This window comes from Neodiprion fabricii, chromosome 6 (genome assembly GCF_021155785.1).
Source record: "Neodiprion fabricii isolate iyNeoFabr1 chromosome 6, iyNeoFabr1.1, whole genome shotgun sequence".
NCBI classification, from domain to species: Eukaryota; Metazoa; Arthropoda; class Insecta; order Hymenoptera; family Diprionidae; genus Neodiprion; species Neodiprion fabricii.
In genome coordinates this window covers 6,812,737-6,837,432 of record NC_060244.1, presented here as the reverse complement: position 1 = coordinate 6,837,432, position 24,696 = coordinate 6,812,737, and the positions used below count along the sequence as shown (strand labels likewise).

At 37.8% G+C, this 24,696-nt stretch overlaps 2 protein-coding genes across 13 annotated transcripts; one reads left to right on the top strand and one right to left on the bottom strand.

Annotated features, from left to right (window-relative positions):
• The first annotated feature begins 1,026 nt into the window (after window positions 1–1,026).
• Window positions 1,027–4,879, top strand: LOC124185195 (N-acetylglucosamine-6-phosphate deacetylase). The gene is made up of 8 exons (XM_046575702.1): window positions 1,027–1,300; window positions 1,374–1,680; window positions 1,755–2,029; window positions 2,186–2,315; window positions 2,445–2,533; window positions 2,621–2,765; window positions 2,832–3,008; window positions 3,123–4,879. Exons 2-8 carry the CDS (start codon window positions 1,467–1,469, stop codon window positions 3,296–3,298), a joined length of 1,206 nt encoding a protein of 401 aa, XP_046431658.1. The 5' UTR covers window positions 1,027–1,300; window positions 1,374–1,466; the 3' UTR covers window positions 3,299–4,879.
• On the bottom strand, window positions 4,033–23,785 carry LOC124185187 (mucin-1). Of its 12 annotated transcripts, none has more exons than XM_046575673.1 (30): window positions 23,538–23,785; window positions 15,576–15,733; window positions 14,873–14,930; window positions 14,713–14,783; window positions 13,263–13,439; window positions 12,195–12,293; window positions 11,006–11,104; window positions 10,828–10,926; window positions 10,580–10,678; window positions 10,279–10,377; window positions 10,096–10,194; window positions 9,910–10,008; window positions 9,721–9,819; window positions 9,530–9,628; window positions 9,323–9,421; window positions 9,144–9,242; window positions 8,709–8,807; window positions 8,522–8,620; window positions 8,305–8,403; window positions 8,128–8,226; window positions 7,719–7,817; window positions 7,534–7,632; window positions 7,335–7,433; window positions 7,147–7,245; window positions 6,589–6,687; window positions 6,413–6,511; window positions 6,170–6,268; window positions 5,985–6,089; window positions 5,494–5,753; window positions 4,033–5,414 (listed from the first exon to the last, which is right to left on the bottom strand). In XM_046575673.1, exons 2-30 carry the CDS (start codon window positions 15,682–15,684, stop codon window positions 5,331–5,333), a joined length of 3,042 nt encoding a protein of 1,013 aa, XP_046431629.1. In that variant the 5' UTR covers window positions 15,685–15,733; window positions 23,538–23,785; the 3' UTR covers window positions 4,033–5,330. The 12 variants fall into 12 exon arrangements, with proteins under 12 accessions (XP_046431629.1, XP_046431628.1, XP_046431633.1 ...); XM_046575672.1 differs by lacking the exon at window positions 23,538–23,785 and adding an exon at window positions 23,239–23,476; XM_046575677.1 differs by lacking the exons at window positions 7,147–7,245; window positions 23,538–23,785 and adding an exon at window positions 23,239–23,476.
• Window positions 23,786–24,696: the final 911 nt, after the last annotated feature.

Here is a 24,696-nt window from a genome sequence, read left to right as displayed (position 1 = left end):
ACAAACTTGCTAACAGTACAACTATGAATTTGCCAAAAATCAGCGAAAAAACAATGAAAACACGAAGTTCGACACAGATATACGACAATTGAGATCGCTAAACCTGAAGTTGCACCAAACAATCACAACTCAATACATGAAACTCACCTTAGATAGCTTCAGCCTGTTCCTACTTCAATAACTGTTTTTATTCCTTGAGATACTCGTCTCAGCAATTCTTCGATTCATTCACGTACACAATAAATTTGTCGGCAAGCACTTGTCAAACTACACTTTGTGATCTGTCGACGGTCGAGGCTCTTTTCCGACTATTCGAAAGCAAATACCGCCGCTCAGCTCACGATCAGCTCTGACGAGACGATGAACTGCGCGCTGCGAATGCGTAGTGTGGCGACCTCTCGACAACGACCAGATTCGCCCGTCGTCAGAGCTGAGAGCAGCGCCCCAGATCGTAAGCGGCAGCGTAAGCAGACGCTGACGTTTCGTCTCTGCGACGAATGATCGTTCGAGAACCCTCTCCCGAGCGGGAGCTAAAAATGCCGGTTACACTCAGCCAGAGCTGTGGCGAAAGAACCGCGTGATATTTTCATCAGAATTCTTTAATAAACGATAATTCATTATCTGTGATACTTATCCAGGCGTACCAATCATTTAGTTACCTGTTCTCCCTTCAATAAAGCTAATATAGCCTAAGAAAGCCAAAGTAGAACACATTTCTGGAAGTGGTTCCACCGAATGCAGAATTTCCGTAGTCTAACGCTTCAGACGTGAGTTCGAAATATATAACCACTTTCTGCGAAACAGGATACGTTGTATGAAATAATATAGACGTCGCACTGTAACGCACTCTATTTTTGTTATGAAAACGGTCATGAAAACGTCCTTGACTAAGAAATACCAGCGCATAGCTCTCCTATAACACCGATGTCGTTCCGGTATTGTATACATTTTAATTTAATCTTTCCCGCAATTAGTGCTTAAAGATTCATCCAATTCGTTGTATAACCGTGATAAAATATATTTGGCAGACGACCAATGATCAAATCTATGTCGTTGTATGATTTTTGTGGTAGTTATCAAGTCCAGATTAACTTTGTTCCGCATCTGAGAGCAATGTTGAAAATTTCCCAATTCTGCACACATGCAATGGTACCAACCATACGGAGAATGCCGCTGTTGATCATCAGCGTAGTGTGGTAATACTGATGGCTCTGTTCGTAGCTTCGTACCACTGTGTGTTGTGATGATACTGTCACTTACTGTCACGTGGATATCGCGGGCAGTTCGGATTTTTTTCCAGGTTCGTTGAACCTCTAGATTTGTTTATACGTATCACGAGCATATATATGTCAACGCTTTCGTTCCCAATGCAGATGCAATAAGGAGAAAGAGATAACAATAATTGATGGGCGTCGAAGAAGCAACAGCTTACTGGCAACCCGGTTTTATTCTTGCTAGAATTTGAAATGGCTAAATCATCCAACAAGAAGTTATTGAAACAGTTTTACAACTGTGAAATCCTACGTGATGGGCAAATTGTTAGGGAAGATTTGTGGGTTAGGAATGGAAAGTTCGTTAACCCGGAAAAAATTTTTTACGTCGAGAAAATAATGCCAGATGTTAGGATTGATTGTGGCAATGCTTTGATATCACCTGGATATATCGACCTTCAAATAAATGGTCAGTAGCAAATACCTTATTTCTATACTTGAATAAAATTCAGATTTAAACAACAGTATTTTCGTATTTATCAGGTGGATTTGGCGTTGATTTTTCTCACGACGTAACTACTGTAGAATCTGGCATAAATAAAGTAGCCAAAACCCTGCTGGCTCATGGTGTTACCTCTTTTTGCCCTACGCTGGTAACTTCGCCTAATGAAACCTATCAGAAGGTTTTGCCCAAAATTAAAAAAAGAAACGGTGGCTCCGACGGGGCAACAATATTGGGTGTCCATGTCGAAGGGCCTTTCATAAATCCTATAAAAAAAGGAGCGCACGAAGAAAACTTTATAAAAAAGTTTGACAAGGTTAGTAAGTGAACACCTTTACCTTTCCACGTCCAATTTTATCCAAAGCAAAGATTTAGCCCTTTGTGTTCTATTAGCTGAAAGTAATTAAGGTGAGAGGATGCAACTTTTTATACAGTAGATTTTAGAATCTTATACTAAAATTCTCATTCTCAGGGTCTACAATCTTTGCTAGACACGTACGGAAGTTTGGATAATATTTGCTACATTACATTGGCACCTGAACTGCCAAACTCGTCGATTGTTATTAAAGAACTGCGTCAGAGAAATATCAAAGTCTCTGTTGGTACGATATTTTCGTTATTTGAATCTCAAATTTCATAAACAATATAATTTACCTGATTTCAAGTATATTGTTTTTAATCCACACACATTTATTTTTCTATATTTTTTATACTAATTTCTATTATTCTAGGACATTCCATAGCCAATTTAAGCGAAGGTGAACAAGCTGTTAAGAATGGTGCTACTTTTATAACTCATTTATTCAATGCAATGCTGCCGGTGAGTTACTTGAATATTTTACCCTAACTGAAAATTGTAACTTTTAACATAATTGTTCTATGTAATGACCATACGATTTATTTTCAGTTTCATCACAGAGATCCAGGTTTGGTAGGTCTTTTAACGTCAATACGAATACCACAAGAAAAAATCGTGCACTATGGGATCATAGCAGATGGAGTGCATACGCATCCAGCAGCCTTGCGTATTGCTCATCGAACACATCCAGAGGGTAAGTATTATTTTGAAGTCAATTCATGTCAACGCTCAAAAATAGCAATATCTTGATTAATTCCAGGCTTGGTCCTTGTGACCGATGCTATATCAGCAATGGGTCTTGAAGAAGGCGTTCATCAGCTTGGACAACTTACTATACAAGTTCGTGGCGGATGCGCCTACATTGCAGGAACAGATACTTTGTGTGGAAGTATTGCAGAAATGTCCAAATGCGTACGATTCTTCAAGGAAGCTGCAGGTACCTTGACAGTAATAAAGTCAATTTTCGTATACAGCAATCAGTAATTGCTCATTGTAATATTTGTGAATTTTGAGATAAATTATAATCTCTGCACTGTTGTTCCATTTTAAGATTGTTCAACGGTTGAAGCTCTGGAGGCTGCCACGCTGCACCCAGCAAGAGCGCTTGGTATAGAATCTACTAAAGGTGTTTTGAACTTTGGTGCTGACGCAGATTTCGTACTGCTTACTTCAGAACTCGATGTAATATCAACCTGGATAGCTGGTGAACGAGTGTACTCTGTGTAATATTGTGAATAAATCAGGGACTGACCAAATAAGTGAATATGTAAGTAAGGAAACGGTTTAACAAAGGAAATAGTACGGTTAGTATCACAGCAAATTTTACCTCATTCCATCGATTAATGAGAATTTTTCTAATTATAATGGCTGTGAATTCTACATCACCCTTATTGCTTAGAATGACAATGGAAATTTATTTTCATACATGAAGAATTGATACTGTTATGATGATTAAGCAAGAGTGATTTATCCTAATCAAACAAACAAGTCGAATTTAGTCTATAGTTCCATCTGGAATTCTTGTGTCACTGGAATATGTGCGTTGAGTGGATCAGGTTTCCAAGCAACTCAAATCAAAATCTGAACAAAGTAATTGGTCTCTGGGTCATTAATGCAATTGTAAACACGATTACTCAGAATTCTTCGGAAATATGTTAGACTTGCGAAGTTCAATACGTTTGAATACGTGATGACGAACCTTTTAATGGAATTTATATGCTACTTACTTTTATAGGGTGCTCAAATGGATTATTGTTATTGGGAAATAACATGCAATTTTTATAATATATAATTGTTTTATATAGAATTGAATTATTTCACTTTAAATAAATGTGAATTTTATGTACGATTGATGACATTTTACCTTTGAAAAAAATCATAAATCCAATTTGTGCAGGTGTACAAACAGCCACAAATGATTCTATGAATAACAATATGGAAAACAAAAATAAGCACAATGGTTTACAATGAAAAAGTTAAATTATTTTTATTATTTTTTTCTGTATAATCGTACCCTGGCAAACTACAAGGGCGTTTGATGCGACAAATTTTGTGGAATGTTTACAGAATTACAATTACAACTGAAATTGCATACAGACAGGATAATATTCACTTATAAACTGCTGACATAACAGGGACAAGAATTTTTATGGAAATGTCTGCCTTGTGGTATTACGAAATGCAAAAACAGAAAAGAAAATACACGTGATTGCTCTACCAAACTTGACAGAAATATTTTTTTCTCAATTGATAAACTGCTCAGCAGTACATAAAGGAATAGATGCAGTTTAAATTATCTACATTAGCCGTATTCCTTTCATTAAAATTTATCTGTGCAATTGAGATTTTTTACAATTCCTAGGCCATAGCGTTTACGCAACAAATATTGAGTCGGAAGTGTGTAACTTTGCTGATCTCAATTCAAAGGGATATAGCTTATACTGAAAGCAAATAATACATATTATACTAAACTTGCGGAATATGTTCGTAAATATGCACTGTAAATATTTCTTGCAGCCCAACTCTAAGCACTGGTTTACTTTGCAGAATAAAATCTTTTGTAAATAAGAGTCTCGTACGAGTTTCCATAAAAGAAGTCGCTGTTTTTGTAGTAATTAAACGATATCTAGATGTTCAGATAACATTAACTGGATTGTGATTTACGTTGTAAGAGTTATGTTGGAGTTGGGCTGCTTCTCCCGTCAACAAAACAATAAATTTCGCTGAATATGTACCCTTTGTCGATTTGACTTTATTTTATAAGTAAACGATTTCGCACTTATAGATATTTCTAACACTCGGCACGGTCCTGCCAGCCAAAAAATGATTCGTTCTCCAGAGTCATACAATATTCGGGAATGAGTGAGTAGAATTTTCTCAAATATTGTATTGTAAAGGAACTCTCCCGCTAGTTCTTATTTTCGAATAATACTTCCGAGCAGTCTATAATAATAAAGAGTATAACAAAGCGCTAATACTTTTTTTAAAACATATCCAACATATTTCTAACTTGTCTGTAATAAAAATTTTTCCTAAAAATTATACAGTGCTAAACACACTTAGTAGTTCTACTCTGCAATAAACTCAGGCAGGCAACAACTGGACTTCAAGTAAACGAAATCATTTCACTTTTTTTGATTAGATGCATTAAATTTATCAACTGGCAAATAATGATATTTTCATTAATCATTGCAGGGATTGAAAAAAAAGAAAAAAAAAAAAAATTAACGTGCGTTAATAAAACGTAGTTTATTAGTAGTTAGCACACGGTGTCCTTCAAGTTACAGATGTACGGAGAGTGTCTGATGCCAAAAGTATGCGCTGGAGGAATGTCTAGCTGCACCTGTAAAAAAATATCAACATGATTTGTCGTTTTCTGACATTGAAAATATTGTACTCGCAATTGATTCAATATTTTGTACCTTTTCTGGGCAATGTGCACCAGGACCAGGAATCTTGGAGTGATCGTCGGGCAGTTGATAACGGGCGCTTATGCTGTACGCGGGACTTTTAGCTCTTACTGCATCAGCTTTGATGGCTTCGTATGAACCAGGACCTGGTACAAGGATTCTATCATCCGCGAAAGCACGTTGTCTTCCAGAGATGGAATACGCTGGTGCAGTCTTCTTATTTCCTTCTTTCGTTGAGCCGAGGACCGATGGAATGTTGTAGACATTGGGAGCTGTGTGAGAAGGTGAGTGAATAAATACTATCTACATGCGAAATGTTACGGTTGAATCTTAATTGCGTCGATGAATTTTCGGGAGCAACAACTGCTCCCGTGTACAAGTACATAGTCAACAATGTTACACAATTTAGCAGAATCAGCCGAAAGGATCAACTTTGAATCCCTTTATTGTACAGACGAAAACGAAAAACACAGAAGACAGAGCAATGCTAGCTAGAAAGTTACCTGGTGTATCATTGAAATTGTTCATAGGTGGTCTAAGTCCGAAAGTAAACTGTAATGCTCTCTCGAAGAGAATCATAGCTTTTTCGGGGCTGTATTCTCCAGGTCCTTTAACGTGAACAAAAATATGTCACAAATCACAATCAAAGTTTAATAATCTGAAGCTGAAACTTTAAAACATTACGTACCAGGAACGTCATTTGGTTTTGAGGGATCAACTTTGTGTCCAAAACTATATCGGGGTGCGTTATCCAGGTTCATTTTCTCAGGGCTATACGTTCCAGGTGCTAGAGGTCATAGAAGTATTTTCAGTGGGAGGCACAACATGCACTTTCAATAAAAAAAATGTACAAGTGTTCTATAATACTGCAGCACTAGATAAAAACAATATTAACTACGACTAAGATATGTTGGACTTGCTACAACATTACCTGGAACATCTGTCGGCTTTTCCGAAGCTCCTTTTCCGCTAATACTGTATTGAGGACCTTTATCGAGATTCACCTTTTCAGGACTGTATGAACCAGGGGCTAGTATGAAGAAAAAATATGTATATGAGTTGAATAAGAAAAAGCAGAAGTAGTAGCTGAGAATCTTTGGTACTGACCTGGAGTATCGCTTGGCTTCTCAATAGGGGTTCGATGTCCAAAACTATATTCTGGCATTTTATCTGGATTGAATTTTTCCGGGCTATATGTACCAGGTGCTGTAATGAAATAAAACAATTTATGTCGCTAGTTGTTGAAATAAGCAAGGTGTTGCGAAATATAATTGAATCGTGTATAATTACCGTCTTGCGTATTTTGGTATTAATATTTAGGTCATGTTGCAATTCGTTATGATTAATGTTTACTGCTGCGAAAAAATTTAAAAAAGTTTGGTGTAACTCAATACAAAAAAAAAAGAAATAAAGTGAAAACTAATTAAATTTGATTAAATTATTATTGTCAAAACTAATTAGCCGAATTATCCGGCCGACTGCAGGGATGGAACATTATTTTTTAGTATTGTAAGAAATTGCGACCTCCGTATGACTCTTACCCTAGGATTTTTAAATCCATCACTTTTATTGCGTGAAATGCTTTAGTGCGTTATTGTTAGATCGAATTTTCAATGTCCCATACTTACACTCAGGTCTACATAAGTTAGTAATTACTAATTTTACCTGGGGTATCACTAGGTTTTTCCAATGGCATTCTGTGGCTAAAGCCGTAATAAGGATCATGCTTCAGTTTAGCCTTCTCAGGGCAGTATGCACCTGGTCCTGACAAGTTAGTTAATCAATAAAGGAATGTTTATTAATTCATTATTAATATCTAACTACAAAACCGCCACTTTAACTGCACTACAAACCTGGGAAATTATTTGGTTTTTCAGATACCCCCTTTCCGGTTAAACTGTACTGTGGTCCCTTGTCAGGATTGTGATTCTCAGGACTATACGTGCCAGGAGCTTGAACAATATTGTTACAAAATGTAAGTGATACGAACAGTTACTTGTACAGAAAACTATTTTCTCTCACAATTGTTACACATGCTCGATGTATGCGTACCTGGAACATCGTTCGGCTTCTCAGGGGTACCTTTACCAGATAGACTATATTGGGGGCCTTTATCTAAGTTCACTTTCTCTGGGCTGTAGGTGCCTGGTGCTACAGGATGAATATTTCAATCAGATTAGTCAGGCTAAGTAGCTCTAGTTTCTTCGTGTTATCTGTGATCAGTGTGCAAACATTACCAGGGGTATTGCTCGGGTGATCTAGCGGTGTTCTGTGCCCAAAACTGTAACGCGGAGCGTGGTCCAGATTGGTTTTCTCTGGAGAGTATGTACCAGGTGCTGTAAATTATGCGTTCATTACGATCCTATCTTAAACGTTTCATGTGAAGCAAACAAACTTCTTGGCCAATAATTCATAAATATTATAATCCAATTGTGAAAGTGTGAGAGATTTGTTATGTCATGGCACATTTAAGGGTGGTAGTAACCAAACCATGTTAATGATTTTATTCTGCAATAGCTGCGATGAGCACCAGATGATTAATACAGTAATCTGTTATGGTATTTAATTATGTATAAATTACGATAAAGGTATGGAGATTTTAAGAGCATATTAGACTTGTTTTGAATTTATTTTCAAGTAATATACCAGGGTTGTCATTTTCTTTTTCGGGTGAACCTTTCCCGCTTAAACTATACTGAGGACCTTGGTCTAAGTTCACTTTTTCCGGGCAATAAGTTCCAGGAGCTATGGATAAATTTGCATGTCATACTGAGTTCGTAAGTATTTGCACGAATTACTGTGTAATTTGATTGATCAATTCACCTGGGTTGTCGTTTGGTTTCTCTAGTGGTGTTCTATGCCCAAAACTGAACTGTGGTGCTTTATCGTGATTAAATTTTTCAGGGCAGTAAGTTCCAGGCGCTGCAAACGGATATTTATATTCTCACAGAGCTGAATAATCATACAGTGCAATCGACATAGCTAGATATTTTGACTCAAGAACACATGGAAAATATATTCAGAGCAGTCTTTAAATTACCTGGAACATTGCTGGGTTTCTCAGGAGTACCTTTACCGCTTATGCTATATTGAGGGCCTTTATGCATATTCACTTTTTCCGGGCTGTAGGTGCCTGGTGCTACAGTATGGAATATTTGAATTAGGATCATTCAGACTAAGTAAATACTTTTCTCCCACATCATCTAAAAGCAATGTATGATAATTACCGGGATTATCACTTGGGTGATCTATTGGTGTTCTGTGTCCAAAACTGTAATGTGGAGCATTGTCCAGATTAAATTTCTCAGGAGAGTATGTACCAGGTGCTGTAAATTGTATGTTTATCATGAACGTGTGCTAAAGTTGACATTTTATTTGATCCGACCGAATTTTTTTGGTGATACATCAGTATTGACATACTCAAATTGTTAACGTGTTAGAAAATTGGGATACTATGCATGTTTATAGTATGATAACGTCATGAATCTTATCGTTAGGAAAGAACTGACCAAACCAAGTTAATTATTTCAATCGATACCATGTGGAATAAGCCCAAAATTAATGATACAGTAATTTGTCACTGATATGTTATAGAGTACAATTTAGGAAAGGTAATTTTGTGAGAATATTAGATTTACTTTATGTATTCTCAAATCAAGTACCAGGGTTGTCAATTCCTTTTTCGGATGCACCTTTTCCGCTTAAGCTATACTGAGGACCTTGATCTAGATTCACTTTTTCCGGGCAATAAGTTCCGGGTGCTATAGATAAATGTACATGTCATACTCAGTTTGTAGTCTTCAACTGGATTTCTGCGTAATTTTATCAATCATCGACTTACCTGGGGTATCGTTTGGCTTATCTAGTGGTGTCCTGTGCCCAAAACTATACTGTGGTGCTTGATGGAAATTCACCTTTTCCGGACAGTAGGTTCCAGGTGCTGCAAGTTAATATTTACGTTTACAGGTGCTTCGGTAAGTGCACGGTCGAATAATCACATTTTAAACTGCATAAGAATTAATGATTCCGGAAGTTACTGATAAATCACCTGGCACATCATTTGGTTTCTCAGGTGCACCTTTTCCGCTTAGACTATACAACGGACCTTTATCAAGGTTCACCTTCTCCGGGCAGTAAGTTCCAGGTGCTGTGAAAGTAAATATGTGTAACAGACAAATGGAAAATTCAATTTTTCAAGACTCTCAAGTAACGTTATCAATTCTTGTCTTGAATGATTACCTGGTGTATCGTTTGGTTTATCGAGTGGCGTTCTGTGTCCAAAACTATACAGCGGTGCTTTGTCTAAATTTATTTTCTCTGGACAATAAGTACCAGGTGCTATAAGAGTAGAATATAATATATATATATTACTCAACTTTCCACAAAAACATTCAGTTTTTTCAACTTAAAAAAAATTAAATAATATACCAGGTGTGTCACTCGGTTTTTCAGCTGCACCTTTTCCGCTCAAACTGTACTGTGGTCCCTTATCTAGGTTTACTTTTTCCGGACTGTATGTACCAGGTGCTATAAGTGGTTGAGTATTAATTACTTAACAGCCATTGTGCTAACGGTTTCTGATTTGAAATTGGGAAAATAAATACAACAGCATACCAGGTGTGTCGTTCACTTTCGCCGGAGCCCCTTTTCCACTCAAAGAATATTGTGGGCCCTTATCTAAATTCACTTTTTCCGGGCTGTACGTACCAGGTGCTAAAATTTTTGAAATATAATTTATGCCCTAACTATCGTGTCAAGTTAGTGTAGAGAATTCAAAGCATAGTAATAACAACATACCGGGTGTATCACTTGCTTTTTCTGGAGCACCCTTGCCGCTGAGGGAATACTGTGGCCCTTTATCTAGATTTACTTTTTCTGGACTGTATGTACCAGGAGCTGTTAAGGAATTGGTAGTGTCAACAGGGGAACATGTTTGATACAAAGTATTATTGTTAAGAATTGCACCATATTTCCACAAAAATTAATCGCTAGTTACAATTTAATTCTGAACGTATGAATGAAATATTAAGCAAGAAGCACGACCGAGGCACATTGGAGGCACCCTTTTAATTAATATTATCATGCATCTATCAAGTACCTGGAACATCGTTGGGTTTGTCCACATGACCTTTTCCACTCAAGCTATACTGAGGTCCTTTATCCAAGTTAACTTTCTCCGGGCTGTAAGTGCCTGGAGCTACAAACAATCGATTCAATTTACATGTGATTTAAGTGACTAGAGGCTGTTTGTGTTGTTGCGTACTGATAACTTTTATTTTAAGTATAATCCCAAGTAATGTGGAACTTGAAATCCATCATCAAAGGTAATTTAACGTAAATTAATACCTGGTGTATCGTTTTGTTTGTCAGGCGGTGCTTTCCCACTCAAGCTGTACTGAGGACCCTTGTCCAAATTTACCTTCTCGGGGCAGTAAGTTCCAGGAGCTAAGCAGATACCGTTGGTTATGGGTGAGTCAAAATAATGAAGAAAAGTTTAATCTTAATCGTAAGGTTGGACGTTTACCTGGAGTATCGCTCGGCTTTTCAGTCGATACTCTGTGTCCGAAACTGTACCTAGGTGCCTTGTCTAGATTTACCTTCTCAGGGCTGTACGTGCCTGGAGCTGGCGAAAATAATATTTTTAAACAGTTTTAAAATATGCTAAAGAAATATTTGCTCATAGTTTGGTAGTAACACATCTTATATAACGAACTAGTCTAAATATTTTTACATATAAGATTTCTTGCTACATTGTAAAGTAATTGCTCGTACCCTCTAGCAAATTTAACTAGGTGAGAAAATGGCGGGAAGATATACTGTAAGATATACTCAATTTTACGTGCTCAGATATTCGAAAATTGAATATTCTAGGGTAGTTACATTTCTTACGTATTAGATGATCAAATCGATGATAGCAGAAGTATAGTTTTGCGACCGCAGTAAGAAATAAGCCAATACATTTACGAAAAAAACTTGCAACTACTTTTTAAGAATTCATATAAAATCTCTAGATATGGTATAGAAGTGCAAAGAACTACGAAAGTATGTGCCATCGAATGTATAGTCATTGGTGCCAGTGGCGTCATATCTGACAATGAGTAACAAATGATAAGTATGAGCAATTATTCTACATCGTCGTTATTACTTAGGTGTCAACAAGCATAAGTACATATTAGTTGAGCAACGAACGGCTAAAGCTACTTTATACTGAATTCAAATTCTGTTTAAACCCTGCATGCGGAATGTAGTATATACCTAATTCTTGATTAACGATGTTAATCCTTTGTGAAACGTTTCGACATCAAGTGCGAGATTCTGGCGGTTGCAAGTATTCCTGTTAATGCAAATGTGAGAATGCGGAGGAAACTTTGTATTATATTGATTAATTGATTATTTTTATCCAGTCAAGTTATTACACGAGAGGTGATTTAATTGTGAAACTGAACAGGAATGAAATAAACTTGAATCGATTTAAATTATGGGAATTCATTCCTCAGTTTCGTTTTACATACTGCCTATATGTGGATCATGACTTTGACGACCAATTTTCTTTCGCAAGATTATGAGACGTAATTGAGGTGAAATAATTGTACACGTCGATAAGTTAAAGGAAGATAATCGCAAGCTGCTACTGTTGATTAAGGCTAGGCATGATTAGTAGTCAGTTTGGAAACCCGATGTTACAAAGATTTCAGGGTACGGGTCGTAATTACCAGGGACTTCGCTAGGTTTTTCTTGTTGAACCTTCGCGCCGAAGCTGTACTGAGGGGCTTTATCCAGGTTGACGTTCTCTGGACAATATTCACCCGGAGCTACGAGTTGTACAGGGGAATAAAAAAGTTTCAAAATACTGAGAATACAACCTTGCTGTTTTTTCTTTCACAACAGAGACAATACTTGGAGCTTAATTAGGGTGGCTACACACCTGGAAAATCTGGAAAATCTGGAAATGTCAGGGAATTTAAAAGTGGTCATAGGAAACCTGGAATTGTCAGGGGATTTCAATTTGGTCATGGAAGAAACTGAAAATATCAGTTTTATATCATGGGAATTAGAAATGATTTTTTTATGGTAAAAAGTTTACTTTTTTTCGTTGAGAAAACAAATTGGCTTAAACTGACTTCTTAGTACAGCATATTTTTCGTCGATTCGAATTGAATTTAAACCGAATATAGAGTTAATAACTCGAATAATTTAGGTTTTAGTAACTTACTAGAACTGGGATATGGGAAAAGAAGGTTTCAGGTCCTGTAAAATCTGGAAATGTCATGGAATTTTTATTTCCAGGAATTTGTGGCCACCCTATTTATGTATCGACGCATTTACAAAATGAACAATTAACGGGGCATTTGGTTTCACGTTTTCATAAAAATTTTCGAATGATTTCGTGTATAGATTCTTGTTTGTCAATATTCATTTGCAAGACTGAATCGAGTATAAAATACATGATGTACATACAGAGATGAAAGTGTTTCGGTCTGATTCTGCTAAATTTTTATGATAGACAATAAAAATTAACTATACAGTTCTTATTGACTTATTGAGTTTTGCGAAGGAAATATTACCGGCAAACGTTCGTTTTCCGAGTATTCGTGGAAAGTATAATGAAATCTATAAATAGAGTAACTTCCACGCGAAAGAATTGATCAGAATCACATTTTTCCGATCTTGTATTTAACGTTGCTTTTCCCAGCTTCTCGATTTTCATTTCGCTTGGAAACTCTTTCATTTAATTTCACTTATTTACATGTTTTCTTTCATTTCCCGAGAACTGCACTTACCTGGTGTTGAGTTTGGCTTTTCCGTCTGCGTCTTCACGCCAAACGAATACTTCGGCGAACTGTCCGAGACAACTTTTACGGCCTTTTCGGGATTGTAGTCACCCGGGGCCGGAGTTTGTTCAGTTTTACCATTTTTCGTACGTCCGTGTAAAGAAGCGGCCGGTGCTCCATCTTTGCCTTGAAGCGTAAACGTAGACGGTAATAAAAAGAAGGCCTTGAGTATAAACCGGTGTATTTATGCGTTTGTGTCAATTCAAATTAACCCCATGACATGGCGCATGACTTCTCTGGTACATAATCGAATTATCTTTACATTGATATCAATCACTGCACTGATTCATGCTCAAAGTATCTATTCAGTATTCTAAATCTGTATGTTAAAATTGTTCAAACATTTGTCAAAATATCGACTAAGACTTGAAATATCGAAAAATGTTATCGTGTACATTCGTGTACACTAGGACGGTTCAGAAAAGGGCTTTTTTTTTAGATTTCGCTCTTCTCCGAGATTCTTGTAATTTTTCACTAAAAAATAACTTTCCCGACAGAGCATCTCGGAGAAGAGCAAAATCTGAAAAAAGGCTCTTTTCTGAATGCTCCTAGTGTACTACGTACTTGCAGAGAGTTAAATTTTTTGAAAATTGCACACATTCCCCGTCGCCGGCATCGAACCTGTAACGAAAAGTAACTATCGATCCGTTACGCCGGCTGCGTAAATCATTACTGCCGTAAATTTGTATCGCAACAAACTATGTATAATATACAGATACACGATCGATCGCTGTTACAGAAGAGGTAACGAAAATAAAGAAAAAATTGTTCAATTAAAGTCTCACAAAGTTCTCGTTTGCATAGCGATAGCCAAGCAGTCGTCGGGTATCGACCAAACGGTTTACGGATACCAATAATAATCCGTGTATAGGAATTCTGGTAAACTATTGTGGCAAAATAGAAAAAGAGAAAAGCTCGAAGGCTGCGGAATACATGGACTGCCCGTGACGAACTTCGATTAAGAAAAGCAAATAATAATTGGCCATCGCGGATACCGCAACCGTGAATAAGTCGGAATATACGATTCGGCAGAGAACGATTTTATTTTTATTGGGGGAAGAAGCTTCTGGATTACTGTTAACCCTTCCAGTCACACGTTTTTTTGTTACTTTCGTTACTCGAGTGATTTTGGGGTCGCTGATCACGAATCTGAAGTTAGAATTTGATAATTTCTAAATCCAAAATGGCGGATCCAATATGGCGGATGCAAAATTGAAAAACCTATAAAAATTTAATGATTCTGGCCCAAACTCGGGGCTTTTTGCGATCGCTGATTAGAAATCTGAAGTCAGAATCAATAATAAACTGTGATAAGGCTAGGACATGGAAATTTTTTAGATGGGTCCCTGAGGACCCCACTGCGACTGAAAGGGTTGAGACACTCGTTTCGATATCTTACCCTTCGCGCTGAGGCCAGAAACGTTGTATTGACCCGGACCAGGTCCTGGACTGTTGTTCTTGTTCGCGTGTCTGCAATAAATGCATTCGGTATTCGCGTGTTAGTTAACCACATTTGATTATGCAGCTCTAAAGTACCGAGATTATTCTGCCAAGATTACCTGCTGCCAAAAGAGAACGCCGGTGCTCTACCTCTCTTTGAGTCTGGAACGGTTTTCCCTGTGAACAGAAACGGAACGTAAGAAGGAAGGATTCAGAAATTGAAAACGATTTGAAAACATGAAGAGACGACGAATTTTCACGTATAGGAAAAGCGAACGATTTCGGTTACACGGGGTTCGATCATCGATCGGTCGCAAAGCCTGCCAACCAATGCTTATGTCGCTGCAATTAAATTTCATTTGTATTCCTCGGATCCCTGTCCGAAGGAGGATTTGTCTCTAACTGGGTCAAGGCGCGAGCCACGCCGTATTTGTCTCATCGAAGCCATTTCCGTAGAATTCCCATGACGAAGTCCAAAGTAGAATTGCCTACAGTGTGACCTAAGCTGTAATACAGTCTGTCGAATAATCGGCAAGTGATTCAACGATCCAATAATAAATTGTGCTTCTGAACATGAAACCTTTTTCTGTATACCGATGATTTCCAGATTTGTAAATAAATTGTGTTCTGAAAATTAGCCGGTATAATTATTAACTGTGTTATTGGAGGCCTTGATCTTCCGATAATAAACGACACGGGTAACCCTGACTGTTTTTCGAAGTAGAAACTGACTTGACGTTCGATGTTACGTTATAGACGCGCGGACACGAACCTCAATGAAAATATATATCGGAACAAGTTATGGGCATGTAAGATGTTTACCTATGAGTGATGGTAGAGTCACGCAAGCTGGTCCAGGACTGCTGTATTCAGCTGCGATCGGACCCCTCCTCTTCGTTGGGCTCCATGGCCTCTGGGTCATACCTCCCATTATCCTCTATGGTGTATAATCGACGAGGTCGTTCGTAGCGTTCGATTCTCTGTAAAAGTAGAAAAACCATAAAAAAAAAATTAAAAATTAAAAATATACATAGATAATAAATGACCAAACATCTCGTAGAAAAGCCCAGGAACCGTTTGAGAGTTCAATCAAGCGCATTTCAGTACGAGATACGCGTCTGAAATTGCTTTGTAACGGTTCTGCGCTCCAGATAACTTCCCTCTGATCCTCTCGAAGAGTATCGGTTGTGCAAAGCGGATGATAGCCGGAGTGCTCGATAAAATCGTTTTGAAAAATGAAAGAGTCGTCGTAATCTCGAGCATAAAATGCGAACTCGAATGAGCTTTGAATAAAAAGCTGCCGCGGTAAATATACGAACTCGTGAATGAAAGGCGACATCACCCCTTGCGGATTAGCGGATTTTTGAAGTAAGCCGCGATTATCAACGGCTTCGACAATCGTCGATAGCTCTTTGCTTCTCCTCATTTTAATCAAAAGACCTCTGCAGACGTGGCCGCGTATTGCGTCAGTGATGGCCTCGAATGGCATGGAGTCAGGACGCGCCATATAAGTGCATGCCCATGGCAGACTTTCGTCTCGCCCACCGAGCCAACCACGATCATGTCTTTCCCTTGATTTGGTATATAGTTTGCGCGAAAAAAAAATACAAAGTTCGATCCCGGCCGAGAAATGAGTCAACGCATCGCGAGATTGATGTTCGTAACGTTATCGTAGGAAAAATCGGTGTTTTATTAATTTTACATTGACTTTCAACGAGGCAAGATTTCAAAGCACGAGTAAATAATCCCTGGCTTATCTCATTATCGGTTCGTAAAAAATCTGATACTTTCGTTACGCTGCTGAAATTTTCTATAGTAATAGCAATTTTCGATTGTAAACATAGAGCTTGCAAAGCAGTGTTCTTGGAGCTCAATTATTGCGGCTTGGGCGTATGTAAATCTGTCTAATCGGCATTGTGTACGTAACTAAAATTAAAAAAAAAAAAAATAACCATCGATCGAATGAATTAAAACATAAACGTGGATCGGTTATTATTTTTAAAATTTTGAATTTTGTTTATCAATAGTGTATTTTTATATTTTTCGTCCTAACTCTGAATTAAAATAACAAAATGTCTGCTGGATCGAATCACATACGGTAATCTCGATATCTTCGCACAAAAAATGCTAGAAATTAAAGCTGCATGAAACTATAAAATAATAATAACGTATCCCTGAACGATTCAAAGCACCTACCATTTACGGTAAAAGAGGTTATTTTACACACGCGATCGCACTCTTCAACACCACCCTTAGTTCACTGCTCGATTCTTTATGCCTTTAAACATGTAGATGCCATCTGGTTTCATCCCCTATCGCTCCAATATGCGACTTACATCTTCCATTGTATTTATTTTACCACTTTCATGGGTAGACGGCCACTGCACTTTCAAACACAATTGAATTAACTTGCTCTCATGACCAGATCCGACAACACCTTGTTACACAGAGCACATTAGGTAATTCTAACAATCGTACTCCAACTAATGGAGCAAAACGAAGTGTTTCATAAAGAAAAAGGGTTGTTCTATTGACAAATTAAGCGTCAGCGAAGCACCGATAGCTAATACAGCAATTTCATTTCTCTCACAATCAGTGTAGTGAGGCACAAATCGATTGCATGCTCATCCCATGCGCCCTTATAATTTGTTGTTAAATCTCGCGTCGTTGCTGATGTAGTTCATAATCACCGCCCCATTGATATAATCGATATTATTAATTAAACGCGCTGTCGAGTTTATTTCCGTCTATTACATCACGGTTTGCATAATTGTAAAAACACAACGTCGCTTACATCATTGGGACAGTTTGCCGATGTGTTCTACCGATGTGCAATTACAAACCGTATTGTTAAAGTTGAATACGTATTTTCTCATAACTTCATTACACAGCGTACGTTGGTTTAGTTTTTTACTTGACGCAACCATTTCCTCGACGTACAAAAATTCTCCAAGTACCTAATTCAAATAAAAACCGATTGTAATAAGAAATTATACGTAAAGCTTATTTCGTTGTGTAGAAATAAAAACGGCATTACTAAAATAACAGCAAGAATGTACAATGACGATAACAACACCGTAGTTTCCTCCGTTTACTCGGTCATCCTGTGTAATCGGCTCGACATTCCTGCTGCAGATAGCTTGTCTGACTGATATACTGATCGTGAGTGTTACAACTTACTTCGGTACCAGCTTTATGGGAATAACTGTGCTGTGAGTCTGCGTGCATGGTTTAAAGTATGCTGAGGCGTTGTCTGGACGTGCCATTGGAAGACAGGAAACACTTGTTTTGTTCCGACGTTAAAACAAAAAATTCAAATGCAGATGAAACGCGACAAGAAAGTGGAAAAAAAAAACCCTGTCACATCGACGTCATTCGGACGCTTTTGAATTTTCTCTATTTGGTCAACGGGCCAGCAACTTTCAATGCATATACATACATACACATATATATACATATATGTATATATATATATATTTGTTCATGCGTGTGTGTGTGTAGAATTGTTTCTGTGGGCGATCCTAACGTCGTCCAATTACGGATCGAAACGACTAGAACATCAAGATAGAGATCTCTGACCTCTTTGATTCGAGAGTATGCGCATGTTATTATAAAAAATAAATGTGGGGCGAGTGTTCTTCTATTTTTTTTTTTTTTCCAATCGTTTTCCTTGCCACCTTTATTTGTCGCTCAGAAGAATTACCAGTTCCAAAGATCGCTGTCCTGCATAGAATAGGAGTGCATGCTTCGAAAACGATGAAACGTATCCAGTGATCTTGATTTTTATAATGTCAAGAACCAGTGAAACGTAATACCTACGTAGTACGCACACACCGTGTGGTCGTAACTATTGTCGAGGTGAATTATACTCTCAGATTGGTAGATGACGGAATCCTGGAGGTCATTTGTCAATCAGCCTTTTGCGAATTATCTAATTTTGTATTCACCGTTACATGGATAGTTGTGGGCACTGCCGTGCAGCCAATAGGAGATAACGAGATGTTATTCCATCGTGTATACCCGTAATAAAAATTAATCGCCACCCGGTCAAGATTCTGATCCGCTGTTGTAATAATTCACGGTTAATAATTCATTCCGCGTATCGAAAAACTGTGATCTTATAATATTTGAGGCGTTAAAAATCAAATCAGTACCTCGGATCCCGCGAGATTTTCGACTCGGAATTTTTTAACATCGAGTATATGATAACAACACATAACTCATCGTCAGTCCGAGCTGGCAACGATTAAAATTAATATCCTAATCGTTAATCCTCTTGTATAATTTCTGCTCGAAAACGTGCATCACGTGATGAAAAAAAAGCAAAATTAATGCAATTGGAAATAGCCAAATTACAGATAATGTGGTAAAAACATATGTTTCAATAGACCAAGAGTGAACAATATCTGTTGTTCGATCGGTTGACCTCACTGGTTTATATAAAGTAACTCGAGCGGTGATCAACGTTACAGCTTCCAGGGAGCGACACGTCAAATGTTTAGTTGATTAAAATTCATCAGATGATGAAATTACGCGAAGGTGAAACAAAACGGCAAATCAAATCTTCCCGTGCCTAATTCGTTCCAAGTTTATCATACGTCTATCCGCTGCACATCTAGGCTTGTTCATTTGAGCCGACTTTGACCTCGCCGCGATTGCATGGGATGAGTTAATAACCAATTTCAGCCTCACGATCACCTCGACTGCACGCAATATTATCCGAAAGGCAGCTGAACAGTCGTTCATTCGGATTATAGAGCTTTATCCATTAAATTATACCTGAGACTTTTCGCTCCGTTTTCGAGTAAATATTTCTTTGCAATTCGCGCTTCATTCCTCGATTATTACTTATCGTAAAGCTTGTACCTACGGTAAATCACGTGGATCTACTATCGTACGTCAAATTTCATTCCTTTCTTTTTTTGCGTTTATTTTTATATTTTTTTTTTACTCGTATCAACCTTCGCGAATGTTTGGAACAACTTTGGTTTGCCATCATCGCCCGGCTTACGAACATCGCTAAATTTGTAGCATGACGTCACGCGATCGTTTCGTCAGTTTCTCTCGTCACAGGTAAATACATAATAGACTGTAAGAATTAACACATCCGTGTAAATACAGAAATGAAGAATTTGTTTTCCTCTCTCTGTCTCTCTCTTTCTCTTTCTCTTTCTCTTTCTCTATCTTTCCTTCATCACCTTCTCTCAAACGTCCCGGAGGCAATAACAAAAAAAAAAAAAAACAAATGTATTACGTAATTGTAATTAGCGGAGGTGATTACTATCAACGTCGGGTTCGGTAGACTGCTGATCGACGACATGGGCATAGCATCCTCGTTACGGTCACTGGACCGAAAAAATTACAGTTGCTGGAGGGTTTCGAATCGAGGTTAAAGGAAAATGAAAAAAAAAAAAATAAATGATATAGTATAGGTGAGAAAATAAAGGAACAAAAACTTCCTGCCTCGTATACCTAGATGTATAGATATGTATAATATGCCTACATGTGTTCCGTATTCTTGTCACGTGTCGCTCTAGCCGGTGTAAATAGCGTTTTAAACGAATGTAATAATCAGACATGCTTCTCATGTTTGTAACCGTGTTTATTATTTTTCGACAAGGATCGCACGACATTTTCGTTTATCGTCTTACGATGTCAGACGCTTGTAATAATTACAGAGGCTCCGGTACTCCGTGTAATTGCTGTATCGCGTTACGACTTGAAAATATCTCCGACTCTTCGAATAACCGCGGAGAAATCGTGCAATAGGTATGCAGTACGGAGTTTGAGCTCTGAAACTTACCTGCAATGCACCGGCCAAACCACATGTTTTACTTTTAACGCACGTTTATTGTGCATCCAGAGTCATGTCCGTGTTTTTGCTCTTACGATCGTGTACAGTTCGTAGTCCGTGTAAGGAGATGAAAGCTTGTAACTGCTCGAAAACCTCGGTGTATACGCTCATCTACGTAACATATTGACGCAATACCAAAATAACTCTGATATATCCTGGCGACGATTTTTTTCCTCCAGTTTCGTAGTTTTTATCTTATTTTACGAATGGAAGAATAGACGTCGAAAGTAAATAATGATTATTTTACTCTCGTGGTTGTCGGTTTTAGCTCGATTCTATACTGATATTCATCGAATTATTGACACTTTGACAGCGGTTTTGCTTTTTACATACATACGTTTACGTCGCTACTTGTTTTATAGGAGTAATTTTCTATTGAAAGAACAGGTCTTGATGTACTGCTCACATTTGAATAATTAATGCGGGGAAAAGCGCATTTCTCTTCGAGAAATATCGCATGCAACTTTCCCTGTACGTAATTAGTTCCACTGTTTTTATTGCTACTTTGACCAGGCTTATGGACACATCTATACGATGAAATAATTGAAAACTACTAGATTTATGCCTCTTATTTTTCGTTGTACCGAGTATTGAATTTTTCTGCAGAGAACAGGTTTTGTTTTTGGTTTTTTTTTTTTTTTTTTTTCAACTTGGCAGATGATCACGTGACGCGTGACCAAATAACGCTTCAAGTGAAACATGTTTGGGTGTAAATAATAGATATGAGTAAAACGTTTTTGCGAAGGTTAAATTTTAATTTAATTATACCTAAGCATGGCTCGAGTAGAGTATCTGAAAATTATACGCTGAGGCGAGCAAAGCTAGGAATGCGTTATGACACGATGTTATTTTGCTTTCGATGCTAAATTTTATTCTTGTCGAAAACCGTGTTTGTCGAATTACTCGATAGAAATTTTTTTCTTTCACACATGCTAGTTTTAATCAAACATTTATTGGATCTAAGAAAATTTTAGTGAACATTGGAAGTGAATGATCTTGCGGTTAAAATAGGAGCAAAAATCGGTGAAATACGTTCGATCGAAAAAGCGATAATTGTGGCTCCGCTTAACAATGATACGTGTAAAAATAAATCGTATGAATACAAAGATACACCAGTTTCGCAATAAGTCAAGTCGAGTGAATATCAGGGATTACATCGAGACGCTTCGCTTCGAATGGTCGGCTGTTGTCAGTGTAGCTAATCCGATTTACAAAATATGCGATGATCTGTACAACGCTTTGCGCTTTCGGTTTACTCTCAGATTCACTCGTACGAACAACATCGCGACTAAGCAAATAAAATAAGCAGTACGTGACTGAATAAATTAAAATCTTAACGCAATATCTGCGATGAACTGCCTCTTTGCCAGTAAATAAATAAACAAATAAAAAGGAACAAGCCGGTTGCCGTTTTAATCAGCTGTAAAGCCCCGAGACTGACTTCACTATGTACGTACTCGATGGAATTCGGAGTTACGTTATCAACTGTGACTGCTGCATCACTAATAAACTAAAAAGATTTATCAGCGCAGCGCAACTTATACGCCTTAAGCTAACGTCGGTTAATCCAACGGGTCATCCGATATTTCATTCCCTAATTCCGTAAAGTGCTGAACACGAAGCTAACGGATTGATTTTATATCAACCAGGGTTTGTTTTGTTGACATTCGATATAATTTTCATTCATGATATAACACGCAAGTTCTTTTTACGCACGTAACGCAATCCGCCTCGTGAAACGTGAGGTCAGCTCGTAATGTACGCTAATCTAAAATCGTTCAAACCTCATCAAGTAATTTTCCGTATTCCGACGACAAGGCGACGATGATTATAAGTTTCTCTCAAAATCTATCGTATCTAAATTCCAAACGATTCTATCGCGATTTCCACCAGCATTTATCACTCATTAATTAGGAGGAAGTGTATACGAATATAGGGTTGAAAAGGTTTGAGAATTTTGGCAATTTATAACTTTACATGAAATCATTCGATTCGATTGGAGTTTGTTTAATTCAGAATTATGTTTGTCAAGCTTGATTCGATCGCTTTTTCATTAAAGTAAATTATAGCAAATTTTGTTATAACCATTTCACTGACTGATATGTTTTTCCGTGTCGACGATATCTCAAAAACGGCTCAACCGACTCACTTGAGATTAGGAGACAGTATTCTTGGACAGTTTATCCTCATCGCAACGATTCGAAATTATTATCTTATCTCACAAAATGGAATCAGTTTGAGGTTGAAATCCGACTTTTCGTTAGAAAATTCACGACCTTTTACAAAATTATATAAAAAAAAAAAAAAAAAAACAGGTATGTGGCAAAGAGGACAAATTATCCACGAATGCTGTATACAAATTAAGAGTTAATCGCTTGATCACTTTTCCGCAAAACATGTCACTGAGCGAAACGGTTGATTTTATTGTCAATACCAGTGCTTCCTGTTAATATTTCTTGACCAAAGAAATACGTAAACGAAGCTCAATATACATGCTCTCGAATAAACCAAGCCTCGATCTAATCGAATAATTGATCGTCGAGATATAAATTCCCAAAATCAAGCACGTTTTTTCAACCGTCTACTTCTTTTCACCCCCTTGATCTAGTCTGACACATCGTTTCCACTTACCACTTACGCGGCGCAGGGGTGAATTCGCCTTTTGACGAAAAGTTTCTCCGGCGACGTACGATGTTCGGTTTCTCTCACGTCTACGTATTAAATCCAACGAGAAAAAGCAAGAAAAAAAATCAGCGATCGAATCGAACAGCAATCGCGGGACGGGTTCTTTCCAAGTCGATCTCCTCGGTCGGCCGACTACAAACTGTCAACTCGCATTCCACATGGAGTTAATACTCCTCTGTTTCCCTCTCCGATTCACGCACGCGTATTATATGCCTCGGCATCACGGTAGGCATAGGATACAATACCTTTCTGGGATAACGGACCGGGCATCATGTGTAACACAGACGGATGAGGAGAGCAGAGGATGACAATACCGATTGTATCACGCACCTTTCTCGCCGCGTATTCGATTCTATATTTCGGGTTTCATAGTTTAATCGCCTCGTCTAATTCCGTTATTTCGTTATGAACCCGAATGTATGTGCCTTTATCCACCTCAAGAAATCCCGGTAATACCAGGTATTCACGACCTCCCGCCCACTTTCAAGTAAACCGTCCAGACCCTCTTACTCGATGATACTACAATCTGCATGAATATTTAACAGCGACTTATCGGGTCTATTTTAGAACAGATAAAATGATAATGCACGTACTGCAGTATTTTCGAGGCGCGCGTCACTCGTAATTCGAGCGCTGAGTCTGACTACGAACGGCTGTTTTTACTTTTACCGAACGAGCGCAACTCCGGTTGCATATCTGCAGGCGCCGACGACCAAGCGCTCTTATCCAAAGTTCAGGAAAGAGAGGAAAACTGTTTGAAAAATATTTGCCCCGACGGCGGTGAACGTGAATGAAACAATGTCTCTACTATGTAATGGTGACAAAGCTGAGCAAATTTCAACAACACAAGCTAAGATAACGACAATATGAGAAAAGGTTTTGTAATTAGAACTTTCAGAATGTTCAAGATCTGCTGTTTTTGATCCGATTATAATGTTTGTGGGCTTATTTTCCTCGTTGGCCAGATATTTACGTATTGTTTGAAAAATATTCGAGACATCTCACATTAAAGTATAGCTATATCGCGAAAATATAATTTTTCACGAACATTCATGGTATACCGGACTTACATTAATCTATTTTATTCCCTCTGGAGATAACTGTTTGTAAATATTTTTTCAGACGAGACCTGGAGATCTTGATTGTACACAGAATAAACCCAGAACATTAGAATCGGATTAAAAAAAACTATAGCCTAACGATTTTGAACATTATAGCTATATTACCTTTTCTTCAGCTGACGATGTCATTGTGTTATGTGAATTTGTTCAGATTCATTCCAATTACATGGCAAGGATGTTGTTTCATTCGTGTTTACTGTTATTAGCGCGAATAACATTGCTGAAGATTTTTTGAATGGTTCATTCTCTTCCTATAACTTTTCATTCATTTTTCCACTTACGA

Excerpts from the sequence above, each read along its gene's own strand:
- LOC124185187 (XM_046575673.1), bottom strand. The coding sequence starts at position 15,684 with ATGGGAGGTATGACCCAGAGGCCATGGAGCCCAACGAAGAGGAGGGGT. Across the intron at positions 11,105-12,194 it reads AAAACCTAGCGAAGTCCCTG|CTCCAGGCACGTACAGCCCT; the intron begins GTAATTACGACC and ends TATTTTCGCCAG. Across the intron at positions 7,633-7,718 it reads TCACCCGAGCAATACCCCTG|CACCAGGCACCTACAGCCCA; the intron begins GTAATGTTTGCA and ends TTCATCCTGTAG.
- LOC124185195 (XM_046575702.1), top strand. The coding sequence starts at position 1,467 with ATGGCTAAATCATCCAACAAGAAGTTATTGAAACAGTTTTACAACTGT. Across the intron at positions 1,681-1,754 it reads TATCGACCTTCAAATAAATG|GTGGATTTGGCGTTGATTTT; the intron begins GTCAGTAGCAAA and ends CGTATTTATCAG. Across the intron at positions 2,316-2,444 it reads AAATATCAAAGTCTCTGTTG|GACATTCCATAGCCAATTTA; the intron begins GTACGATATTTT and ends CTATTATTCTAG.